At 41.7% G+C, this 20,709-nt stretch overlaps 1 protein-coding gene across 1 annotated transcript in view; it reads right to left on the bottom strand.

The window, feature by feature from the left end:
• The window catches only part of LOC126183490 (dedicator of cytokinesis protein 7), a 266,895-nt gene that overhangs the window by 199,632 nt on the left and 46,554 nt on the right, over positions 1-20,709 (bottom strand). The window contains exons 3-4 of the mRNA XM_049925523.1: positions 19,772-19,950; positions 7,175-7,391 (exon numbers count right to left, since the gene is read on the bottom strand). Coding sequence (XP_049781480.1) covers positions 7,175-7,391; positions 19,772-19,950 — 396 coding nt within the window. The remainder of the gene's footprint in view (positions 1-7,174; positions 7,392-19,771; positions 19,951-20,709) is intronic.

Raw genomic sequence — 20,709 nt, 5'->3', positions numbered from 1 at the left:
GCACAATAAATTGATAACTGCTCTGGGAGCTTTATCCTGAGGAAAATGTCAGAGAACATGACAAAGCAACTAATAATATCTTCCTACTTAGACCCATTAGTGTAAACAGCAACAAAATATGGGTGGTGATGCAAAATCTTGATAAATGAAATTGTAAAAATATATTCTCAGGTACAATTCTTCCTGTAAGCAATCAGTTCTAAAGGTAGCAGCCATTGGGATGTCCAATCCCAACCCTGGCTTTGAACCCGAACGCCCCCAGATGTAGGAGCTCGACATTCTCCCATGGACAAAGCCTCATACGCTATTGCCAATCTCTGCACCACTTTGAAACCTCATTGAGATCTGAGTGTGTATTTGTGCAGCTTCTCCAGATAGTACTTCATTATACACAACTGCATAATCTGAAAAAGTCTGACATTACTATTATTGTTGACTGTCAGGGCAATGATGTTCCGTTATTTACAACCATGGTCAGCAATAACACAACTACTTGTATATTTATTTTACTCCACTATTATTCTTTCAGTTTATATCTTCTTCAGGAGCCATCTCCTAACAATCTTATATGTTTGTTTACTAATCATGGTGATATTCAAAACATTCCCATTGGATAATTTCACCCTGTTACCACAAAGAAATGACAATTCCTTGTTTGTGTATTTGCACAATTTTGATTCCCAATATATACCATATAATGAGACATGACCTGCAACCTACCACCTACCTCTTCCTCCTCCCTTTCTTTTTTTTCCCCTGCAGCTCCATGGGAGAGAATTTATAGGTCTACAAGTAAAAAACAGTAACACTAAAAGCAAGTTCCAAATATGTTTGCCTTCGTGCCAAGGAAAGCCATTATTGTCAGTTGCCAGCACAGCCACCACACAGCACAAGTTAAAGCTTGTCTTCCACCAACAGAACTTTGACAGCAAACTCCTGTGGAAGATCGCCTCCACCACCAGGCCATCACACAACACTAGCGGTGCCCATTGGGGTCACCGATCATTCAAAACTATTTCCTTCCACCAGATCATGTGCTGCAAATAGTTCACTATGTATCCTGTCACACAGTGATTGTTCAGGCCGACACTACTCACAGTGAGCCGGTTCTGTCAAGGTGAGTGAAACTGGCCACGAGCCAAGTACATTAATTCTTCTTCAATAAGAGGCTTGCTTTCGATCTACCATCACCTGTACTAGAGGATCATCACACCACTCACTCCAGAACTTTGACTTTGCTAGGCAACATGAGTCATATGACAATGTTTTTCTTTTACTCACTGTTTTCTCAGCAGACTAAGAGGTGATTTGTGATTCAATGACTTTAGTCAAGTGCACTTTGGCAGTGTTGTAATTTCCGAAAATTGTTTATTTCTTAACTGTGTGTTGCTCCAGATATGAGGCACCATGAGTAAAATTTTGTTATATTGTTTCCGTTATTAAGGTTGGGAGTTCTGTTTAGTTGGTACTTCACACAAAGACATGAGGAGCACAAACTTTTGTTAATATAGTTATTTGTTCTGGATCTTTGCGAACTTTGAATAAATTTTCAAGTTTTGTTAAACGCTACCTGGGCTTCTTTTGTGAGAGTATCCTCAGTTGGCAGATATTTTTATGGATGATGAGGACTCTGTAACCAGCTTTTCCATGTGCGGGTCTTATCCCACATTGTCAGAGTTTTGCTTTAGAGGATGCAGCACACAAACAGACTTATTTTTGAGTGGTTGGCACCCATCACGGCATCAGAACTGGAATTCATGGGTCATCTGTTCCACGTTGACTCATCAGTGTAAAACATCCAAATTTACTCAACCATTTGAAGCAAATTTTTCAGTTTCCAAAAACTCGGTGCTGAATCATATCATGAGTGGATGGCTCAGCTTAAGGACTTTCACACAAGAGTATCATTTTCAGTGTATGAACAGACAGTGAAAGTAATTCTATGCATCATCCTTGGTATGTGAAATGATTCCACAGAACAATTAGTTGGTTCTTCAGACCGCTTCCAAGCTCCTGCCCGACCCCACCACAACCATCCCCCCCCTCCCCCCCCCCCCCCCCCCCGACATCCTGGAGCTATCCTCCATGGACGCTTTAGTGGCTAGCATTGCTGCCTCTGGATTACGGTGTCCCAGGTTCGATTCCCGGCTGGGTTGCGGATTTTCTCTGCCCGGGGACTGTGTGTTTGTGTTGTCCTCATCATTTCATCATCACCACCACCACCACCACCACCACCACCACCACCACCATTCAATCATTCATGACAATGGCTAGATTGGACCGAGTAAAAATTGGACTAAGTAAAAATAGAGACTTTGTATGGGTGCTGATGACTGCGCAGTTGAGTGCCCCACAAACTGAACATCAACAGCATCATCCATGGATGCCCAGCCCAGGGCCAGATGCCGGGTGTTGCATCCAACCCTATTGGCTGTGGATTCCAGGCCACTCCCATCCCCCCATCCCACCAATATGGAAGGCAGTAACATCTCTGAGACCTTCAACACCAGCCTCTGCCCCACCTCATTTTTTGGGTGGGTGGTAGGGGAGAGGGTTGGATTGATCTGATACCAAGAAACACCAGCACTGTAAGATACTAGAATAATCACGACACCGAATGAGATATGGTTTGTCTTCTGCTGACAGAAATTTGACAGCAAAGTACCGCAGAAGATCACTGCCACTGCCAGGCCATCAGGCAACACTAGCACCATCCAGAGAGGTTGTCAGGCATGTATAATTATTTCCTCAAGCAGATCATGTGCCACGCATCCTGACATCCAGTGACTATTGAGATCGATGTACTACCCACAGTGCGCCAGTTCCATTGGAACAAGCAGACTGTGCCATGCACCGAGTGCATTAGTACCTTCTCAATCAAGGGCTTGCTCCCGATGTGCCAAACGTGCCATCACCCACATAGAGGATCGTCATGCAGCTCACTCCAGCACTTTGATTTTGCTAGGAAATGTGAGGCTTATGACACACTTATTCTTTTACTCACTGTTTTATTGTTAAATTGTCAGGTGATTGCTAATCAACAACTTCAGTGAAGTGCACTGCAGCTGTGCTGTATGTCCCCATAATTGGTTTTACTAAACTTGTATGGTGCTCCAGACTTGAGACACTATGAGTGAAATCTTGTTACAGCATTTCCATTATTAAGATTGGGAGTTCTGTTTAGTTGGTATTTCACATAAAAACATGAGAACTTTTGTTGTCGCTGTTATTTGTTCTGGAACTATCCCAACTGTGAACAAATTTTCAGGTTTTGTTAAATGCTACCTTGGCTCCTTTTGTGGGTGTGTCTTCAGTCAATAGACACTTCAATGTTTGTTAGTGCAATTATGAGTTCCACCTAATTTTGCATGATTACATTTTCTTACTATACGAGTTCTCAATATTTTCTCGATTTGCTAATGTCATCGTATGTTGCTTATAGAATTCCCAGGTGGAATGAGAGGTAATGTAAAAAATTAATAATATTTCCTGAATTAAGTACTGAATTATTTTGAGGTATTTATTCAACTGTAGAGACCTGCTGACTTGAAACCTGCAGGCACTCACATGTGAGGATGAGTGCCAATGTCATCCCAGAGAAGCTGATAACCAGAACCCATTGCTTGAGCAATGAACCTCATACCATATGATGTTTGGCACAGAAAGCATGCCTGCATGCTAAAGACCTTGACACATGCATCTTGGTCAGTTTTTAGCTCGGTTGTCATTTCAAGGTCTTGTCGGTATATTTTCAACAAATTCCTTCATCTGTGACAGGTGAAGTCCTAGCACCACCAGGATCTATACCCATGCTTTACTGAGCTGATTTCCTACATTTCTGTATAATTTGCTCACTATGCATTTCAACTTTCTATTTAACCCTGTGGTGCATAGCATCCACTACAGGGGATAACTATAATGGTCCCTGTTTCTATCTGTCCTGCAGTGGGCACTCCCTACTGGTGTTGTGGCCTGCATGAATTTGCAGCCTCAAGACTGACTGAAAAGGCAGAGAGGTGACCATTAATGGCTGTCCACTGCAAATAAAATAATGCAGCACAGAGTTAATTATGAAGTCACACCAGGTAAAGGGTGGCAAGAGTATCTTAACTTTTTCATACTTTATATTGTGTCCCACATGTATACACTGACCTACATCATCAGATTTTTCTGGTTGATCTAGTCCTGTGCTACAGTGATGTTCATCATAGCTGTCTTTAACCATGTAAAATGTTTGGCAAATGTATGGTTTCCCATGCTGATAAGGAACCTCTCACCTACTGATGTACTTAGGTCAAGATGCCATGTACAAAACTAGCAGCAGAGGACGCATTTGATTTGGGGCTTTCTGGAAAATCCTGCCACATTTTAAAAAGAGAAGCCAACAAAGGCAAGAAACTATCCCAGCTGAATTCTGTACCTTCTGGCTGCTATCGTCGTTTACTGTGTGTTGGTCAACACACATGATGAATCTGCTTCTCAGAATACCCATTGTGAATAAAAGCAAGGTGGCTAAGCTCTGCTGACAAGCTTTCAGAATCTGATATATTTTGTGCTATATGAATAAGTGTCCACAGCGTACCATCACATTCAGTTGGGTCATGACAGCAGGTAGATCTGAAATACAAGGCAGTATGTGTTGGCTTTCAAGACACACTGCGACCAGAACCTCTGCCTTTATTGTAATAAACTATCACATACAGAAAAAGAACATTCTCCATTTTTCTTGTCTGTAGTGAACAAATGTTAGAATTGAGAGAGTTTTCAAATTCTATGAACAAAGATAGTGTTGCAGCCACATGTGCGTAGACTGCAAAAGGTATCATCTACGTATCTAAAAAAGTGCGATTTTCAGGACTATTGACTACAGAACAATCCTTGACATCTTACACCCACATATAGCAGACGAAAGGTTAGCCAAAGCTACACCACAAATTTATTCAAAATTTTGAAGAAATGTACGAGAATGTTTCCCAGCTTAGCCAGTTTAAGCCAAGTTTTAATGAATCAAATAAAAGTGCTCTGAAGAAAATAGGACTACATGGAAACTAACTAAAATCTCTGCCTGACATCCAAGTTCTTGAGTCAATGTATGAAGTTTTCTGAACTGTCAATGTTGTCTTCACGTTTGCTAACCTGAGGACTCAATAGAAAAGCCAGATGTTTCACCAGGTATTAGGTTGGGCCACAATATTAATAACAATGGCACAAACTGCAGCCCCTTCTTTATGTATCTTTGATAAGCCATAAAGACTTGGTGGAACTGGTGCTTGTATTCTCAGGATCTTTAAGACATGGTCAAGGAACTGGCTGATCTTAAGGAGGGAGAATGTCTTTCATGGTATTATTGGAAAATTATCATTCAGGAGAGGATAATATGCAGATATCCACAATAAATGCATAATTTTGACAACATAAGTTATGTTGGAAATAACAACAGTGGTGTTTCTCTTGCCAATAAACATAATTACTAAGTCTGTGTCATCTTTTAAAGTTGTAAGCATTGTCCTCTATTCTACAATGAGATTTAGATGTCTCCCTGGCAAGTTTCAGGACACCCTGCTCAATGGAATATATACAGCAAACAAATTAATATGAATACTGAATGTAATATCAGTAAAGTTTGCAAAAATCAGTAAGTTGAGGGAACCAATACTGGAGGCACCACCAAGGCTGGAATGAAAGAATTCTGCAATATAAAATACCAATAGCGGCTTGAAACCAAGACAGCTTGAGTTGGCACTGACAACTGCAACTGTCCAGGTGCATTTGCCAGCACTTTCATCTTCACAAATATGGGCAGGGGAGGGGGGGAAGGTCTGTATGTTATTTTCCCCTATGATGACATTGCTGCCCTTCCTCTCCTTCAAGCAGCAGCATATTTGAAGCTAGTTATGGTATACATTGCACTTCTTAATAGGCAAATCAGTTGTTGAAGATGACAGATCACTGCCTTGTGGAAAGATTGTGCAGTTTCTACTTTATCATATAACATCACAGCCAAGAATTTTGTAGTAAAATATTATTACATCAAAAAGCCTGAAATAACTCATTATATGCTGTTAGATACTTCTGTCTCTCACAAAACAATGAGAGTATGTGCCAAATTAAATGTACTTCAATAACACAAGAAATTTTGAATGTAAAAATGACGGATAATGTCCAATCATACACAATAGATCTGTAAGCTGTTGGCTGAAATCTTGGGGGAGCACTACATGAATATCCCCTTAGGCCAAACATTTCAGTTTAGGTTTCTAGGGTAAAAACAGACAGTTAACTTTCCCTTTATATCTTGCTCTTTAAGCAGAGCAACATAATCCAAAAGTTATTGGAAATTTCCACCCACCAACTGCAGATTGAATGGTCAAATAAGTAATAGAGCACACATTTTATGAACTATTTTAACCTGGTAGCTTGGAGCTATATTTTATGGACCATCCTAGATCAGTTCAACTCTAAGAACAGAAGAAATGAAAATCAAAGATACTTGTAAATAACAAATTTGTAGAACAACCTAAAATAATGTCTGAAATGACCTAAACACGTTATTAGGGATTTACAAATGTGGAAAGAACTTTTATGCTAAACCAAACACCATAGTGCTACCATCCTATTTGATATTAAACTGTTGACAAACTGCAGCTTCATCCTAGACTTAAGATATCACTGGATAGCAGCGTGAGCACTACTGTTGCTGCTAGATTTTTGAAAAAGTAGTCACTACTTGTCCTCCAAGCAACTCTTGTTATCCTTATACAGGAAGTGAACCAATTCTAGTCATCCTAACAAGAAATTATTCTTAGCGATCAAATCAGGATCCTCTGTCTTACAATCAGACAAGCTGAGCACACAGTCACAATGATGGAATTTTAAATGTAACGAAAAAAAAAAAAAAAAAAAAAAAAAAAAAAAAAAAAAAAAAAAAGAGAGAATCACTGTTGTGTAATGTTTTATATGTCAAAAGATGGCTCAGTTTTTATAAATGTTCTATATATTTTCTGCAGAAATTAAAAAAAAACTATTTTTACTGCAAAAAGAAGCAACTATAACTGACAATGAAAAATACACACATCATTAGTAAAACTGGATAGGTACGCAAGCTTTGGGTTAAACTGAAAAGTTAATTATTCAAAAGGACTTAACCAACTCAAGATGTCAGCTCATACTTTACCCTGAATACTTCCTCATCAGGAGTACTAGAAGTAGTTGGTTCTTCATAGTCAATTTCAAATTCTTGATGTGGAATTCCTTGAACAACACTCAAACGTTCACCACAACGATCTCGTATGGAACAACTGCTTGAATACTGCCTATAGTTATGTTTCACAAAAATGTAATCAGATGTGTAGCAACGAACGCAGTCACGAACGTGTGGTGACAGCTCATCCCTGAAAAATGGTACATCAATAATTTGCTTCGCTTACTACAAATTGTAACAATGGTGCAATTAAAAATGAAATAAATTACTCATAAAACAGCAGCACATAGCATGCAATGTTAAATCAAAGAGCTCAATTGGCATCATTTAAAAAAATGAAAGGAATTACAAGAAATAATTTCCTACAAACTCACATTATGGACACAGTTTCTATTTCTATATGGTGTAAGTATGATTTCTCAAGTTAAACTATGAATTAAATACAAAGGAAACAATCACTCGGACAGACTGTGAAGTCTTGCTCTGCACTGGGTGTAAACTATGGCATTATGCAGATGATCAGTATGGTTTTATACTTGCAAGTGGTATGTTGTATCACAGCTGTTCAAGAAGCACTTGCTATTATGTTTATTTCAAATTCTGGCCACCACACTGCATTTGAACACCTTGTTTTGGCTGTGACTTAAATATGTATGCATGTATGGTGGTTTATGCACTGGTGTGCAAAACTTAAGTACTAAAGTAACTTTTTCATGATGTGTTACTGCCAAGTAACATAGATAGCTTGATGAAACTTGAACCATGCATAGAAAGAACTGTTACAGTATACTACAGTAGTAAGTAAAAGAAATATGCTATGTGAGAAATAGGAATGATACTTTTATTCAAACACAATAAATAAACTCAAAGCACTATCATTCATGATGGTATGACATAACAAAAGGTGGGACACAATTCTTAATGCGGTGTGTGATCACCATGGGTGGCAATGCATGCTCTGCAGTGTGCTCCAATGCTGGCCACAAGGTTGATAAGGAGTTCTTGTGTAGGAAGTTCCATTGCTCGACCAAAGTGGTTGACAACTGTTGAATGGTCATTGGCACACATGGACATGCTGCAATATGTCCTCCCAACATATCCCACATGCGCTCAATGGGATGCGATTTGGGGAACAAGCAAGCCAGTCCATATGCAAATAGCCTCTCATTTCAAGAGCTCCTCTATCAGTTTAGTCTGATGCGGTCATGCATTGTCGTCCATAAAAATTAAGTCAGGCCGAATTGCACTCTTGAAAAGGTGCACATGGGGAAGGAGCAGAGAGTCACAGTAATGTTGATCAGTGAGTGTACCAAGTTCAAAGATTTGGAGGTCAGTATTCGCATGCAACAATATGCCTCCACAACACCTTGACTAATAAACACCGTAACACCTTGACTAATAAAACAATCATATTGAACAATCTTCCTGGGTGCATTGTGAGTCCCCACCTCCTGCCATATGAGGGTGTGCCCTACACCAAGAATGCCTTGCCAACCCTGTAGCCAGCATTGGCAGCACACTGCAGAGCATGCACTGCTGTCCATGGTGACCACATATTCTATTAAGAACCTTGTCCCGCTTTTTGTAATGTCCAGCGGACCATCATACCTCTCAGTGACTGCAGTGTAATTACTGTCTTTGAATAAAAGTGTCATTTCTGTTATCCTCATTATGTATTTCTTTCAGTTACCTTCTATACCATACTATAGCAGTTCTTTCTATATATGGTCCAAGTTTCATCGAGCTGTGCTACTTGGCAGGGACATGTCACGCGAAAGTTACTTTCGTTCTTAAGTTTTCCACTCCAGTGTACTACACACTTAAAAATGGCTACACAGCTGAAACTGTACAGTAATAGGGAAAAAAAAGGATATTTTAATTCAGCAGAAAAATTATCTCCTGAAAACTAGTAAAAAAACTCTCCAGAGTTATTACAAAAAAAGAGGATTTCTTTCAAAAGCATTCTCATTTATGACAAAATCTGGAAACATTGTTTGATGGGGAAATAAGAAATAATGATCCACAACAGTTCAGACCAATCTTTTTACCTGCATAGTTTCTTTCTGCTGGGATACACGATTTCATTACACCATTTTGAACTATTTACTACCCTCAACACCTGGAAAGTGTTATTTGTTAAACAAAACATACTGTTCTATTAAGGGATAATCAGTTTCTTAAGGACCACAACACAACTTGCATTCTCACACAGTCTTTCCTCTCACCAATTTAGCATACCAGAAATTGTGAGATTATAAACACCTCCAGTGGACATGTAACGGGTGAAGGAGTGAATATGGGATTGCTGAAAGAATAAAACAACTGTTACAAGGCAGAAATATATTATGGGCAAACGTAAAATTTTCTCAAAGTTCTCTCCAGACAGGACAATCCAGGCCAATGTCCCATGTAACAATCAGATCGACAGACAGACAGAAAGCTGACTGAATAGCAGAGCAAACTCAGAAGATATTGTTTCACCTCGCACGAGCACGAGGTCTGACTCGTAAACTCAGCAACATGAACTCAGTGAGGAGATGACGTAATATCATTCTAACAGCACAAGTTGATTTCACATGAGAGAGTAAAAGTTTCACAAGAATATCTATAGCCCTGATGATGGCAGACAGGTAATAAGCTGAAGCTATGAAAGCCATTCTTTTGATACAGAGGGGTGATGATGACCGCTGAAGAGCCCTGAAAAGTAGGCCATGTCAGTCATCGCTGGCTGGGCATAACTTCACTGCTTCAGCAGAGAAATAATAAATACTCAAGCTTCCGCATCTTCCCTTCAATTACGTTGCAGTACACCAGCGATGATGCCGAACCTTCAATGTGCTGCTACCATTCACCGAAATGTCTTCTGGTTTCAAAACTGCCACCTGGGTGATCTGATGTACTAGGTCGCTGTGAGCTGCTGACCTCTCAATCATTGATGAGAAGACTTGGGAGAAGTCTACCTCCAGCATGCTGAGCTGAATTAATAGTGTTTGACACAATGCTCCCTGTCACAGAATCTGGGAGCAGTGGTAACCACTGCTGCCCCTGACTAGTAACTGTAAGCACACATCGACATCCCCAGCCTTCCTAGGTGGAAGAGCTATGCTGTTGTCCTCCTCCACGCCGTGCAGAGCTGCTGAGACCCACGCACACCCCTTCAATGTCCATGAGAGTGCTCTGGAGATACGCAGTCAATGTCCAGGACAGCGATGCCTGCTGCATGGACTACTGCAGCCATTAGTGAGACAAGCCACCCACCTGACACCATGTTTATGTGAATGTACAGCGTTGGGGCAACACCTTCAGAAGATTGCTGAGACAGTGTCAGCACATTCGGAGATCATGTACTGCACTGTTGCTCGCCTGGGCACCACCACACAGAAGAATCATGATTGTAAACTTTAAAGTAATAAATTTGTGTTCCACTAATGCTGTATCATTATTGAAAAGTCTGCCAACAAGCCTGCTCCACCACACACTGCACTTCATCATCCCAACAACAGTATCTGTCATTCCAACAACAGTACTGGTCTCAACCCAGGCACTTAAAACTGGTGTCAGGAGAGTTTATGTAGTCTGCCACCATCATAACAGAACCAAGTCTACAGCACCATTGTCATCACCATCTGGACATCCATCCCGACACAATGCAGTGCGGTGAGTGAGCATTTTCCTGACGGCCTTTCCAATTGTGTTATTGTTTGTGGCCATGTCAAATCGTACTGATTAATTCTACTCTCAGAGTGCCATTTGTTAAACTGTAGGAACCTGCAGAGTTGTCATTGTTTATAGGAAATACCAGGGAAATGTATTTAACACCAGTGAGATGCAAATTTTGTAATTTATAAGGCCCTGAATTGCCTTGGATTACAACAGTACCAGCTACGTATGGCGCTTGTTGCAGCTACGTGTGACACTTGTTGGGTTTGGGCAATAGGTGCCGCACTGTTCAGTCGCATTGGGTCATGATCAGGTGTAAAAACCAATTTGTTTCATTGTTGTGTGTACGAATTTGTACTGTTGCCCATGGGACTGTCTTCTGGAGCAACCAAGGATCATCACTCATTGTATTTAAGTATCAGGTAGTGATTATTCATGAGTAGCCATGGTGGTGGAACGTTAAGTTGTAAGAAGTCTTTGACTGTAGTGTATCTATGTGTCTGCATTGTTATTTTGTGCTGTTCTCTTTTGTTGGGTTTTGTATAATTGTTAGTAGGTCAACAATGTCATTGTCGATTCCACAGATGACTACCCTGGAGGAAACATTGATAATTTTATCAGCTGCAGTAATTCATTTAAGGATAGCACATTAACTCACGAGTACTAGCATATGCTTCAAATAGTGAATGCATGTAATGCAGCTTTAGAGGAAAAAACAAACAATGATGAAGAAAGAGGAAGTATATAAGAGGAAAAAATGGAATGGTTGGTGGGAGGAAAATGGTTAGTCCAGTGTTAAAACAAGCTGTCATTGAGAAGAGACATGAATTACATTTGAAAAGTAATCGTCTGAGACTACACTATGCGAACAGGTGTCAGGAATCAAAAGTTGTTGATGCAAAGTAACATAGATTAATGTAAAAGTATCAGCTTGAATATCTTATGAAACTGTGGAGTGTGAAGTATCCACAGTGCCACATGAAGTAAGTGTGTGCTATATGTAAGCAAATGAGTATAAGCAAGTATTGGTTTAGGTGCAGTAGTATCTATGCCATTTGGTGATAATGGTGGTTATTTTGAGGCTATGGGGTCTGCATGCAGTGTACAAGGAAGTACGTGTGCCACTAAGTTTTGCATTGTGCAGACAATGATTTTAAGGTACATACTATGGGGAATGACAATAATAGATCTGTTGTGAATGTTCTGGACAGTGGACTAGTACAGACACGTTTATTTCTGAAGGATCCAGATTTGTCACCACTTAGATTGGCACCACTATCTCCAAAGGAAGGGAGGAGCAGGAAGCAGAAAAGGAAAAATGCTTGCAACGTTACATATTGAGTCGACAAGACCAAATCCATTCAGGAACATGTTCCTGACAATCAAAGTACATTTCATGATACTTGCAACATTATAGAAAATGAAGGTAAGAAAAGATAATGTTTAATTGTTCTTAAAAGCATAGTCAAATTCAGAGAGACAGTGTTTCAGCCGAAGGAGACAGTTGTAAGTGTTACATTATCACGAAAGTATAGTCATGAAAGCAGAACCACCCAAACTGTACAAGGCGTCACTAAGAGTCAATGCACACAAAGTGCTGAAGAGCACAAGGAAGTTGGTTGTAAAAAGAAAAGGTACAAAAAAGCATCACATTGCAAGGCATATCCAATCTATAAGTACCTGTAGAATACAAGAGGCAACCAGCTATGTTGACCAGTATGTTGTATGTGGTAGTACTATGAGTAGCAGTTGTGTAAGCATAGTCTCAGGATGTGTGTGTTGGGAAAATGTAAGGGAAACTTTTGAGTCAAAGACAAAGTTCCACATGATGTAGCAAAAAGTGGTTTAAAAATCCACCAGACTGACACCTTCCCTTGGCAAACATGAGAAATAAATAGTAGTAATAAGGAATACAAAAGTGGATTGTAAACTTTTCTTAGAGAATAAGGACTAAACAGAGAATATAAGATTAAGAACAAACAGAACAAAAAACCTTGTGAATAAACTTTTCAAATGTTTCAATAAGAGAACATTGTAAAGTTGTAATCATCTATGCAAAATGCATGCTTCAGAGGCAAACTAAGAAAATTTTGGGGCAAATTTTTAAAAGCGAGGGAAATGTTACACAGCAGAAGCATATTACGAGAAAATGTAAAATTTTCTCAAAGTCCTACGAAGCCAGTGCAAGTCAGGCCAATGCCCCCTGTCATAATCACAAACAGGCAGATAACCAACAATGCAAACAGCAGAGTAAATCTAGAACACATTGTCTCACCTCCCATGGCCAAGAGGCCTAAATTGTATACTCAGCAACATGACCTCGGCAAGAAGAAGACATAATGTCATTCTAACAGCACAGCTATTTCATAAGAGAGAGTAAAAGTTTCACAAGAACACCTATCAGTCTGTTGATATGGTGGAAAATCAACAAGTTGAAGCCGTAAATGCCATTCTGGTGAAACAGAGGGATGGTAAAAACTGTTGAGCCAGGGAAAGAAGGCCAAATTTAGTCACCATCAGCCAGCCATAAAATCAATGTCTCAGCCGAGCAGCAATAAATATGCAGGCTTCTGGGCTTTCCCTTACATTTCATTACACCAGATACGAGGCTGAACCTGTGATGTGCTGCTACCGTTTGCCAAGATGACTTCCGTTTTCGAAACTGCTACCTGTCTGGTCTGATGTACTCGGTTGCTGTGAGCTGCTGGCCTCGCAACCACGGATGAGAAGACTTGGAGCTTCTACCTCCAGTTTGCTGTGCCTGACTCATGGTGTTTGGCACACTGCCCACCTGTTACATAATTCTGGGGGGTGCACTAACTGCTGCTGCCCCTGAAAAGTACCCGTAACCAGGCTTCGATATCCCTGGCGTTTCTCGGTGGAAGGGCTGTGCTGTCGCTTACGTCCACACCGTGCGTAGCTATCTAGAGATTACCGGAGCACACCCCTTCGATGTCCACAAGTGTGCTCTGGTAATACGCAGTCACTGTCCCGGGCAGCAACACTCGCTGTACGGGCTACGCCAGCTGCCACCAAGACCAGCCACTCAGCCGACAGTGGATTTACGTATACAGATGCTGCCGGGGAAGTAATCTGTGAAGATTGCCGAGACAGCGTCACTACGTTCCGAGGCCACGTGCCGCACTGCCACTGGCTCGGGCAGTGCCACAGAGAAGGATACGTGATATTAAACTTTAAATTAATAAATTATTGTTCAACTAATGTTGTATTATTAGTGCCTAGTGCACCAACTGGCTCGCTCCACCACACTCGACACACTGTTATCTCAAAAACAGATGAGGTATCGACCCAGGCCCCTACATAACCAATAACATAATGTGTTCGATGGAAATCGTGTAATACCTAAATAGTAGTGACTTGACACTGATTTCTATTTGGCTTCTGACAAATATGGGCAACATCATTCACATAGCTGCCATGAAATTTGATAAATTCCAGGACCCTCACTAGACATAGCACGAACCTCTGTACAGAACACATTCCTCTGTGATACATCACGTTTGACCTCTCAATAGCTTTGAAATTTTAAGGGCTATGTACATCAGTGCTTCAGGTACATCAGGCGCAAACTTTCATTAGAAACCAATAAAACTGAATTACTATCTGTGATAATGTATTACCTTTGTAAGGTTTAACACAAATGAATACAAAAGAAGAGTTGGATTTAGTATTAAAATGATTAAGAAGCAGACTGCTGGGCTCGGGTACGGTTACGCATATTCTGAAGGTGACGAAGGCTCTGTGTCTTCATAAATCTTTTCCCTAGACTGGTGTTGCATCTTTTCAACACTAACCAAATATTCATCCTAATGAACATCACTCAATAACTGTTTAAGTAAGAGTCAGTTTCTCCAATACTCTGTAACAGTAGATGAAAAGATTGATTCACCATTACATGCAACAGAATGGTGTTCAGATTACTTCACAAGTGCAGAACGATCAACAGGTAGTATTAATTATTTTTGGTTGTAATGGCTATATTTGTGAACTGTGACTCTGTAGGATAATTATTATGTTAGATTCAACATAAAACAAATAAAAGTGACTGGTAGCAGAAATTACAAATAAATAGGTAGTATTAAACTTCACTACCAGACACATTGAAGGATACTATTCAGCCTGAAACACATATCTGAGAAAGGAGGAGGTTCACTTCCATCATGACAAGCCCCAACACACATCCCAACCATTACTGCAAATTGACATAAGCACAGTAACTAATACACAATTAATTTCTTATTATTGCTGTTTAAACTGTCAAATGCAGTGCTAGGTCAGATGTATAATATTCCTTTGAATATAATTAACAAATTTTATAGACCAATTTTAGGATAAACCATAGTTTTACACTGGGTTAAATGTGTTATAATGCCATATAAATCATGCTCATATGGGTATTTTCATTATTTTAATAGACAGCTGTGTATAGCAAAAGATATTGTTACAATTTTAGCCCCATTTAAAAACAGAAAAAAATTCTAGGCTGGTATGACAGACACACAGATTTTGCACAAATCTTAACTAGTCATAGTACAAAAAATTCTGGATTGAATATGACAATATTATGAAAAGAATACAGCATACAGACGAGATGTTGGGTTGCAGACAGGCACACCAAAAAGACTGCTAAACATGTGATCTTTAGGCCAAAATGCCTTTTTTGAAAACAGACAAGACACACATATATTAATGCAAGCACAACACACACACACACACACACACACACACACACACACGACCACTGTCTCATGTTACTGAGGTCAGAGTGTGAGCAACAGTGCATGATGGGGGAAGCAGTCTGGGTGGTGGCGATAGGCCGGGGCGGGGAGGGAGAGGGGTTGCAGGGTAGGGGTGGGGGATGGTTAAGTGCTGCTTGTGGGACCAAGCAGGGACATGGTGGTGACAGAGTAGCCCAGTTAAGTGCAGTTGGAAGGTTAGATAGGGGGAGGGGGGACATAGCTGAGAAGGATATATGTAGAGGAGGGGGCATAAGGGGGGGGGGGGGAGACTGTGGGTGTGTTGGTGGAACAGAAGGCTGTGTAATGCTGCCAGGGAGCAGGGAAGGGGGTAGATGGGTGAAGGACAGGGACTGACAAAGGTTGAGGCCAGACGGGTTACAGAAATGTAGGATATATTGCAGAGAAAGTTAGCACCTGCGCATTTCAGAAAAGCTGGCATTGGCAGGAAGGATTTAGAGGGCACAGGCTGTGAAGCAGTCACTGAAGTGAAGAATGTTGTTTTAGGCAGCACAGTCAGTGACTGGGTGGTCCAGCTGTCTTTTGGCCACAGTTTGTCAGTGGTCACTCATGGGGACAGGCAGTTTGTTGGTTGTCAGGCCTACATAGAATGCAGCACAGTGGTCGCAGCTTAGCTTATACATCGCATGACTAGTTTCACAGGTATCCTTGCCTTTGATGGGATAGGTGACACCTGTGACTGGACTGAAATGGGTCGAGGCTGTGGGAGGAGGTATGGTACGGGTCTTTCATCTAAGTCTATTACAGGCATATGGTCAGTGAGGCAAGGGGATGGGAACAGGGGTGGAGCAGGGATGGGCAAGGATCTTGCTTAGGTTTGGCGGGCAGCAGAATACCACTGTGGGAGGGATGCGAAGGATAGTAGGTAGGATATTCCTCATTTCAGGGCTCAATGAGAGGCAGTAAAAACCCTAGAGGAGAATGTGATTCAGTTTCTCCAGTCCTGAATGGTACTGAGTCACAAGAGTAGTGCTCCTTTGTGACTGGACAGCAGGACTCTAGGAGGTGGTGGGTGACTGGAGAGAGAGGGCATGGAAGATCTGTTTCTGTATAAGTCTGGGAGGGTAATTCTAGTATGTGAAGACCTCAGTGAGACCTTTGGTATATTTGGAAAAGGACTGCTCATCACTACAGATGCAACAGCTGTGAGTGGCTAGGCTGCATGGAAAGTACTTCTAGGCATGGAATCTGTGGCATCTGTTGAAGTGGGGGTATTGCTGGTGGTTAGTAGGTTTGATATCGACAGAGGTGCAGCCATCTTTAAGATGGAGGTCAACATTGAGGAAGGTGGCTTGTTGGGTTGAGGAGGACCAGGTGAAGTGAATGGGGGAGAAAGTGTTGAGGTTCTTGAGGAATGTGCATAAGGTGTTCTCTCTCATGACCCAGACCATAAAGATGTCATCAACAAATCTGAACCACATGAGGGGTTTGGGAATCTGGTTGGTTAGGAAGGATTCCTCTAGATGGCTCATGAACAGGTTGGTATAGGATGGTGCCATGTGGGTGTCCATTGCCATACCATGGATTTGTTTATAGGTGATGCCTTCACAGATGAAGCAAGTGTTGATGGCTACATAATTTGTCGTGGAGACTGGGAAAGAGGTTGTAGGTTTGGATTCAGTCGGGAACTGGGAAAGGGGCTGTTCCATAGCAGCACGGGCACGGGCATTACGGATGTTAATGTAAAGGAAGATGGCCTCAATAGTGATGATGGGGGCACCATGTAGTCAAGTAACAGGAACTGTGGAGAGTCAGTGGAGGAATGGTTGGTGTCTTATGTAGGAGGGTAGGTTATGAGTAATAGGCTGAAGGTGGTGGCCTATGAGAGCAGATATTCTATCAGTGGGGGCACAGTAACTAGCCACAAAGGGACCTTCTGGGTGGTTGGGTTTATGGACTTCAGGAAGCACGTAGAAAGCAAGAGTGTAGGGAGTGGGTGGGGTGAGGAGAGAGAGAGAGACTCAGGGGAATGGTTCTGGGATGAGCCTAAGGATTTAAGGAGGCCACCAACTCTCCATAGTTCTTGTTCCTTTACCACATGGCACCCTGCCCATCATCATTAACACCACCTCCCTGCACACTAACATCCCTAATGCCTATGGCCTTGCTGCTACTGAACACAACCCTTTCCAATGCCTGCCTGATTCAAAACCTACAACCTCTTTCCTGTTCACCATCACCAACTACATTTCACCCACAATTACTTCATCTTTTAAATGTATCACCTATAAACAAATCTGTGGTACAGCAATGGGCTCCCGCATGGCACCATTCTATAGTAACTATTCATAGGCAATCTAGAGGAATCCTTCTGAAGCGCTCACAATCCCAAACCCTTCACACGGTTTAGAATCATTGGTGATATCTTCATGATCTGGATCACAGGTGAGGACACTCCATCGACATTCTCCCAGACCCTCAACACCTACTCCCCCCTTCATTTCACTTGGTCCTCCTCAAACCAACAAGCCACCTTCCTTGATGTTGCCTTCCACCTGAAAGATAGCTACATCAGTACCTCCATCCATATCAGACCTATCAACCACCAGCAAATACTTCCATTTCATTTCAACAGCTGCTGCCCATTCCATACCAAGAAACCCTTTCTGCACAGCAAAGCTACTCATGGTTGCCATGTCTGCAGTGACGAGCAGTCCCTCTTCAAATATACCAAAGGTCTTGCTGAGGCCTTCACCTGACCGAAATTACCCTCCCAACCTTGTACACAAACAGATTTCCCGTGCCTTATCTTTCCCATCACCCACTATCTCCCAGAGTTGCACCATCTGGCCACAAAGGAGTACTCCCCTTGTGTCTTAGTACCACCCAGAACTGGATCAACTGGAACACGTTCTTCACCAGAGGTTCAACTACCTCTTCTTGTGCCCTGAAATGAGAAATGTCCTACCCACTATCCTTCCCACCCCTCCTACAGTGGTATTCCATTGCCCACCAAACCTACACAATATCCTTGTTCATCCCTACTCCACCCCTGCTCGCAACCCCTTGTCTCACTGAACATACCCCTGTCATAGACCTTGATGCAAGACCTATCCCACCACCACCACCACCACCTACTCCAGCTCGGTCACCAGCATTACTCATCCCATCAAAGGCAGGGCTACATGTAAAACTAGTCATGTGACCAATAAGCTAAGCTGCAACCACTGTCCTGCGTTCTACATCATTACAACTGATAAGCTGCCTGTTGGCATGAATGGCTACCGACATACTGAGGACAAAAGATGGTTGGACCATGCAGTCATTGAGTGTGCTGCCCAAAACAACATTCTTCACTTCAATGACTGTTTCACAGCCTGTGCCATCTGAATCCTTCCTACCAATGCCAGATTTTCTGCATTATGCAGGTGGGAACTTACTCTGCAATATATCCTACATTCCTGTAACCCGTCTGGCCTCATCCTTTGTCAGTCCCTGTCCTTCACCCACCACTTCCCTGCTCCCTGTCCAGCACTACACAGCATTCTGTTCCACCAACACACCCACAGTCTCTCTCTCTCTCTCTCTCTCTCTCTCTCTCTCTCTCTCTCTCTCTCTCTTCCCCCCCCCTCCCCTCTTCTACTTCTCTCCTTCTCGGCTCCCCACCCCATGTCTAACCTCACAACTGACCAACTGTACCTAACTGCCTACCCTGTCACAACCACGTCCCTGCATGCTCCCACAAGAAGCACTTTACTGTCTCCCACCCACACATTCCTATCTATTCTCCTTACCATCCCGACCAACCCTCCCCCTCCAGATTTCTTCTCCCATCATGCACAGTTAGTCACAGTCTGGACTCAGTGGCCAGAGACAGAGGTCATGTGTGTGAACTGTGTGTGTGTGTGTGTGTGTGTGTGTGTGTGTGTGTGTGTGTGTGTGCACACGCGCACATGTGCGTGTGTGTGCGCTTGCACGTGCATGTGTGCGTGCATTTTTTATTTACTTTCAAAAAAGGCATTTTGGCCGAGAGCTCACATATTTAGCAGCCTTTTTGGTGTGCCTGTCTGCGACTCCACATCTCCTCTACATGGTGAGAAGCAATCTATCCTTTTCATAATACTTTCATCACACATATAAGTACATTTTACAGTTACTCCTAAAAGATATGATAATATGGTGTGAAGCTTACGAAGGCTCCTCAGGTACTACAGGATCCACTGTCCTAATTTTTCGAGGTATTACTACCACCTCTATATCATTTTCTGGAAAATCCAGGACATGGTGCAATGGATCCCGTTCCAGAAGCATTTGATTTAACTGAACAAATTCTTCATAATCCATTGGCTCCACAACGTCGTACAATGATGCCTGTAAATAAATATTGAATATTTAAAAATATGCACTCAGTTAATATCCATAATTGTTTCATGGTCTTACAGGATTAATAAATGTGCATGTGCTCTCTCTCTCTCTCTCTCTCACACACACACACACACACACACACACACACACACACACACACACACACTCTCTCTCTCTCTCTTAACAACAAAACATGAATCCTACAGAAGATAATGTAGAAGAATCTATTCCCAACAAACAAGGCTACTGGGTTCTGTGATTATTCCTTATTACCTACATTTATAATCACAGATTCTTCTGATGTACATGTGTTAGGAAATGGCATACAGAGGGCACTGTAATGTATCTTATAACAGGTATTTCAGTTTGTTCAATTTTCTGTATTCACATGCCATCCTTCCTAGACTGTCATGGAGGAAAGACAAGGTTTCAGTGTTGTCAACTACTTCTGCAACAGAGTACTTTTGGTAAACAACTTTAAGAACAGTTATCAAATGTTGCACATATAAAAATCAAACATAACCTTATAAACAAAGAGAAAAAAATCTGATAAATAGACTTTGGGGAACAATAAATGGTAGTTTTACTGCAGGAAAATGCCTAGCTAACACAGTGACAAGCTAAATTAGCAGAGACATAAATGGAGGGGCAGGGAAACTGGCCAGATCTGGGTAAAATCTGAATGCTGGATTAATTACTGCTGGATGATAAACTGGGCAGCCATGGTAAGGTTCCCAGACAGATTCCCAAACATGTTTAGAACAA

The sequence above is a fragment of the Schistocerca cancellata genome, chromosome 4 (assembly GCF_023864275.1).
Source record: "Schistocerca cancellata isolate TAMUIC-IGC-003103 chromosome 4, iqSchCanc2.1, whole genome shotgun sequence".
Classification (NCBI taxonomy): domain Eukaryota; kingdom Metazoa; phylum Arthropoda; class Insecta; order Orthoptera; family Acrididae; genus Schistocerca; species Schistocerca cancellata.
The sequence above is the reverse complement of the archived record's forward strand: the minus strand, read 5'-3'. Positions and strand labels throughout refer to the sequence as shown.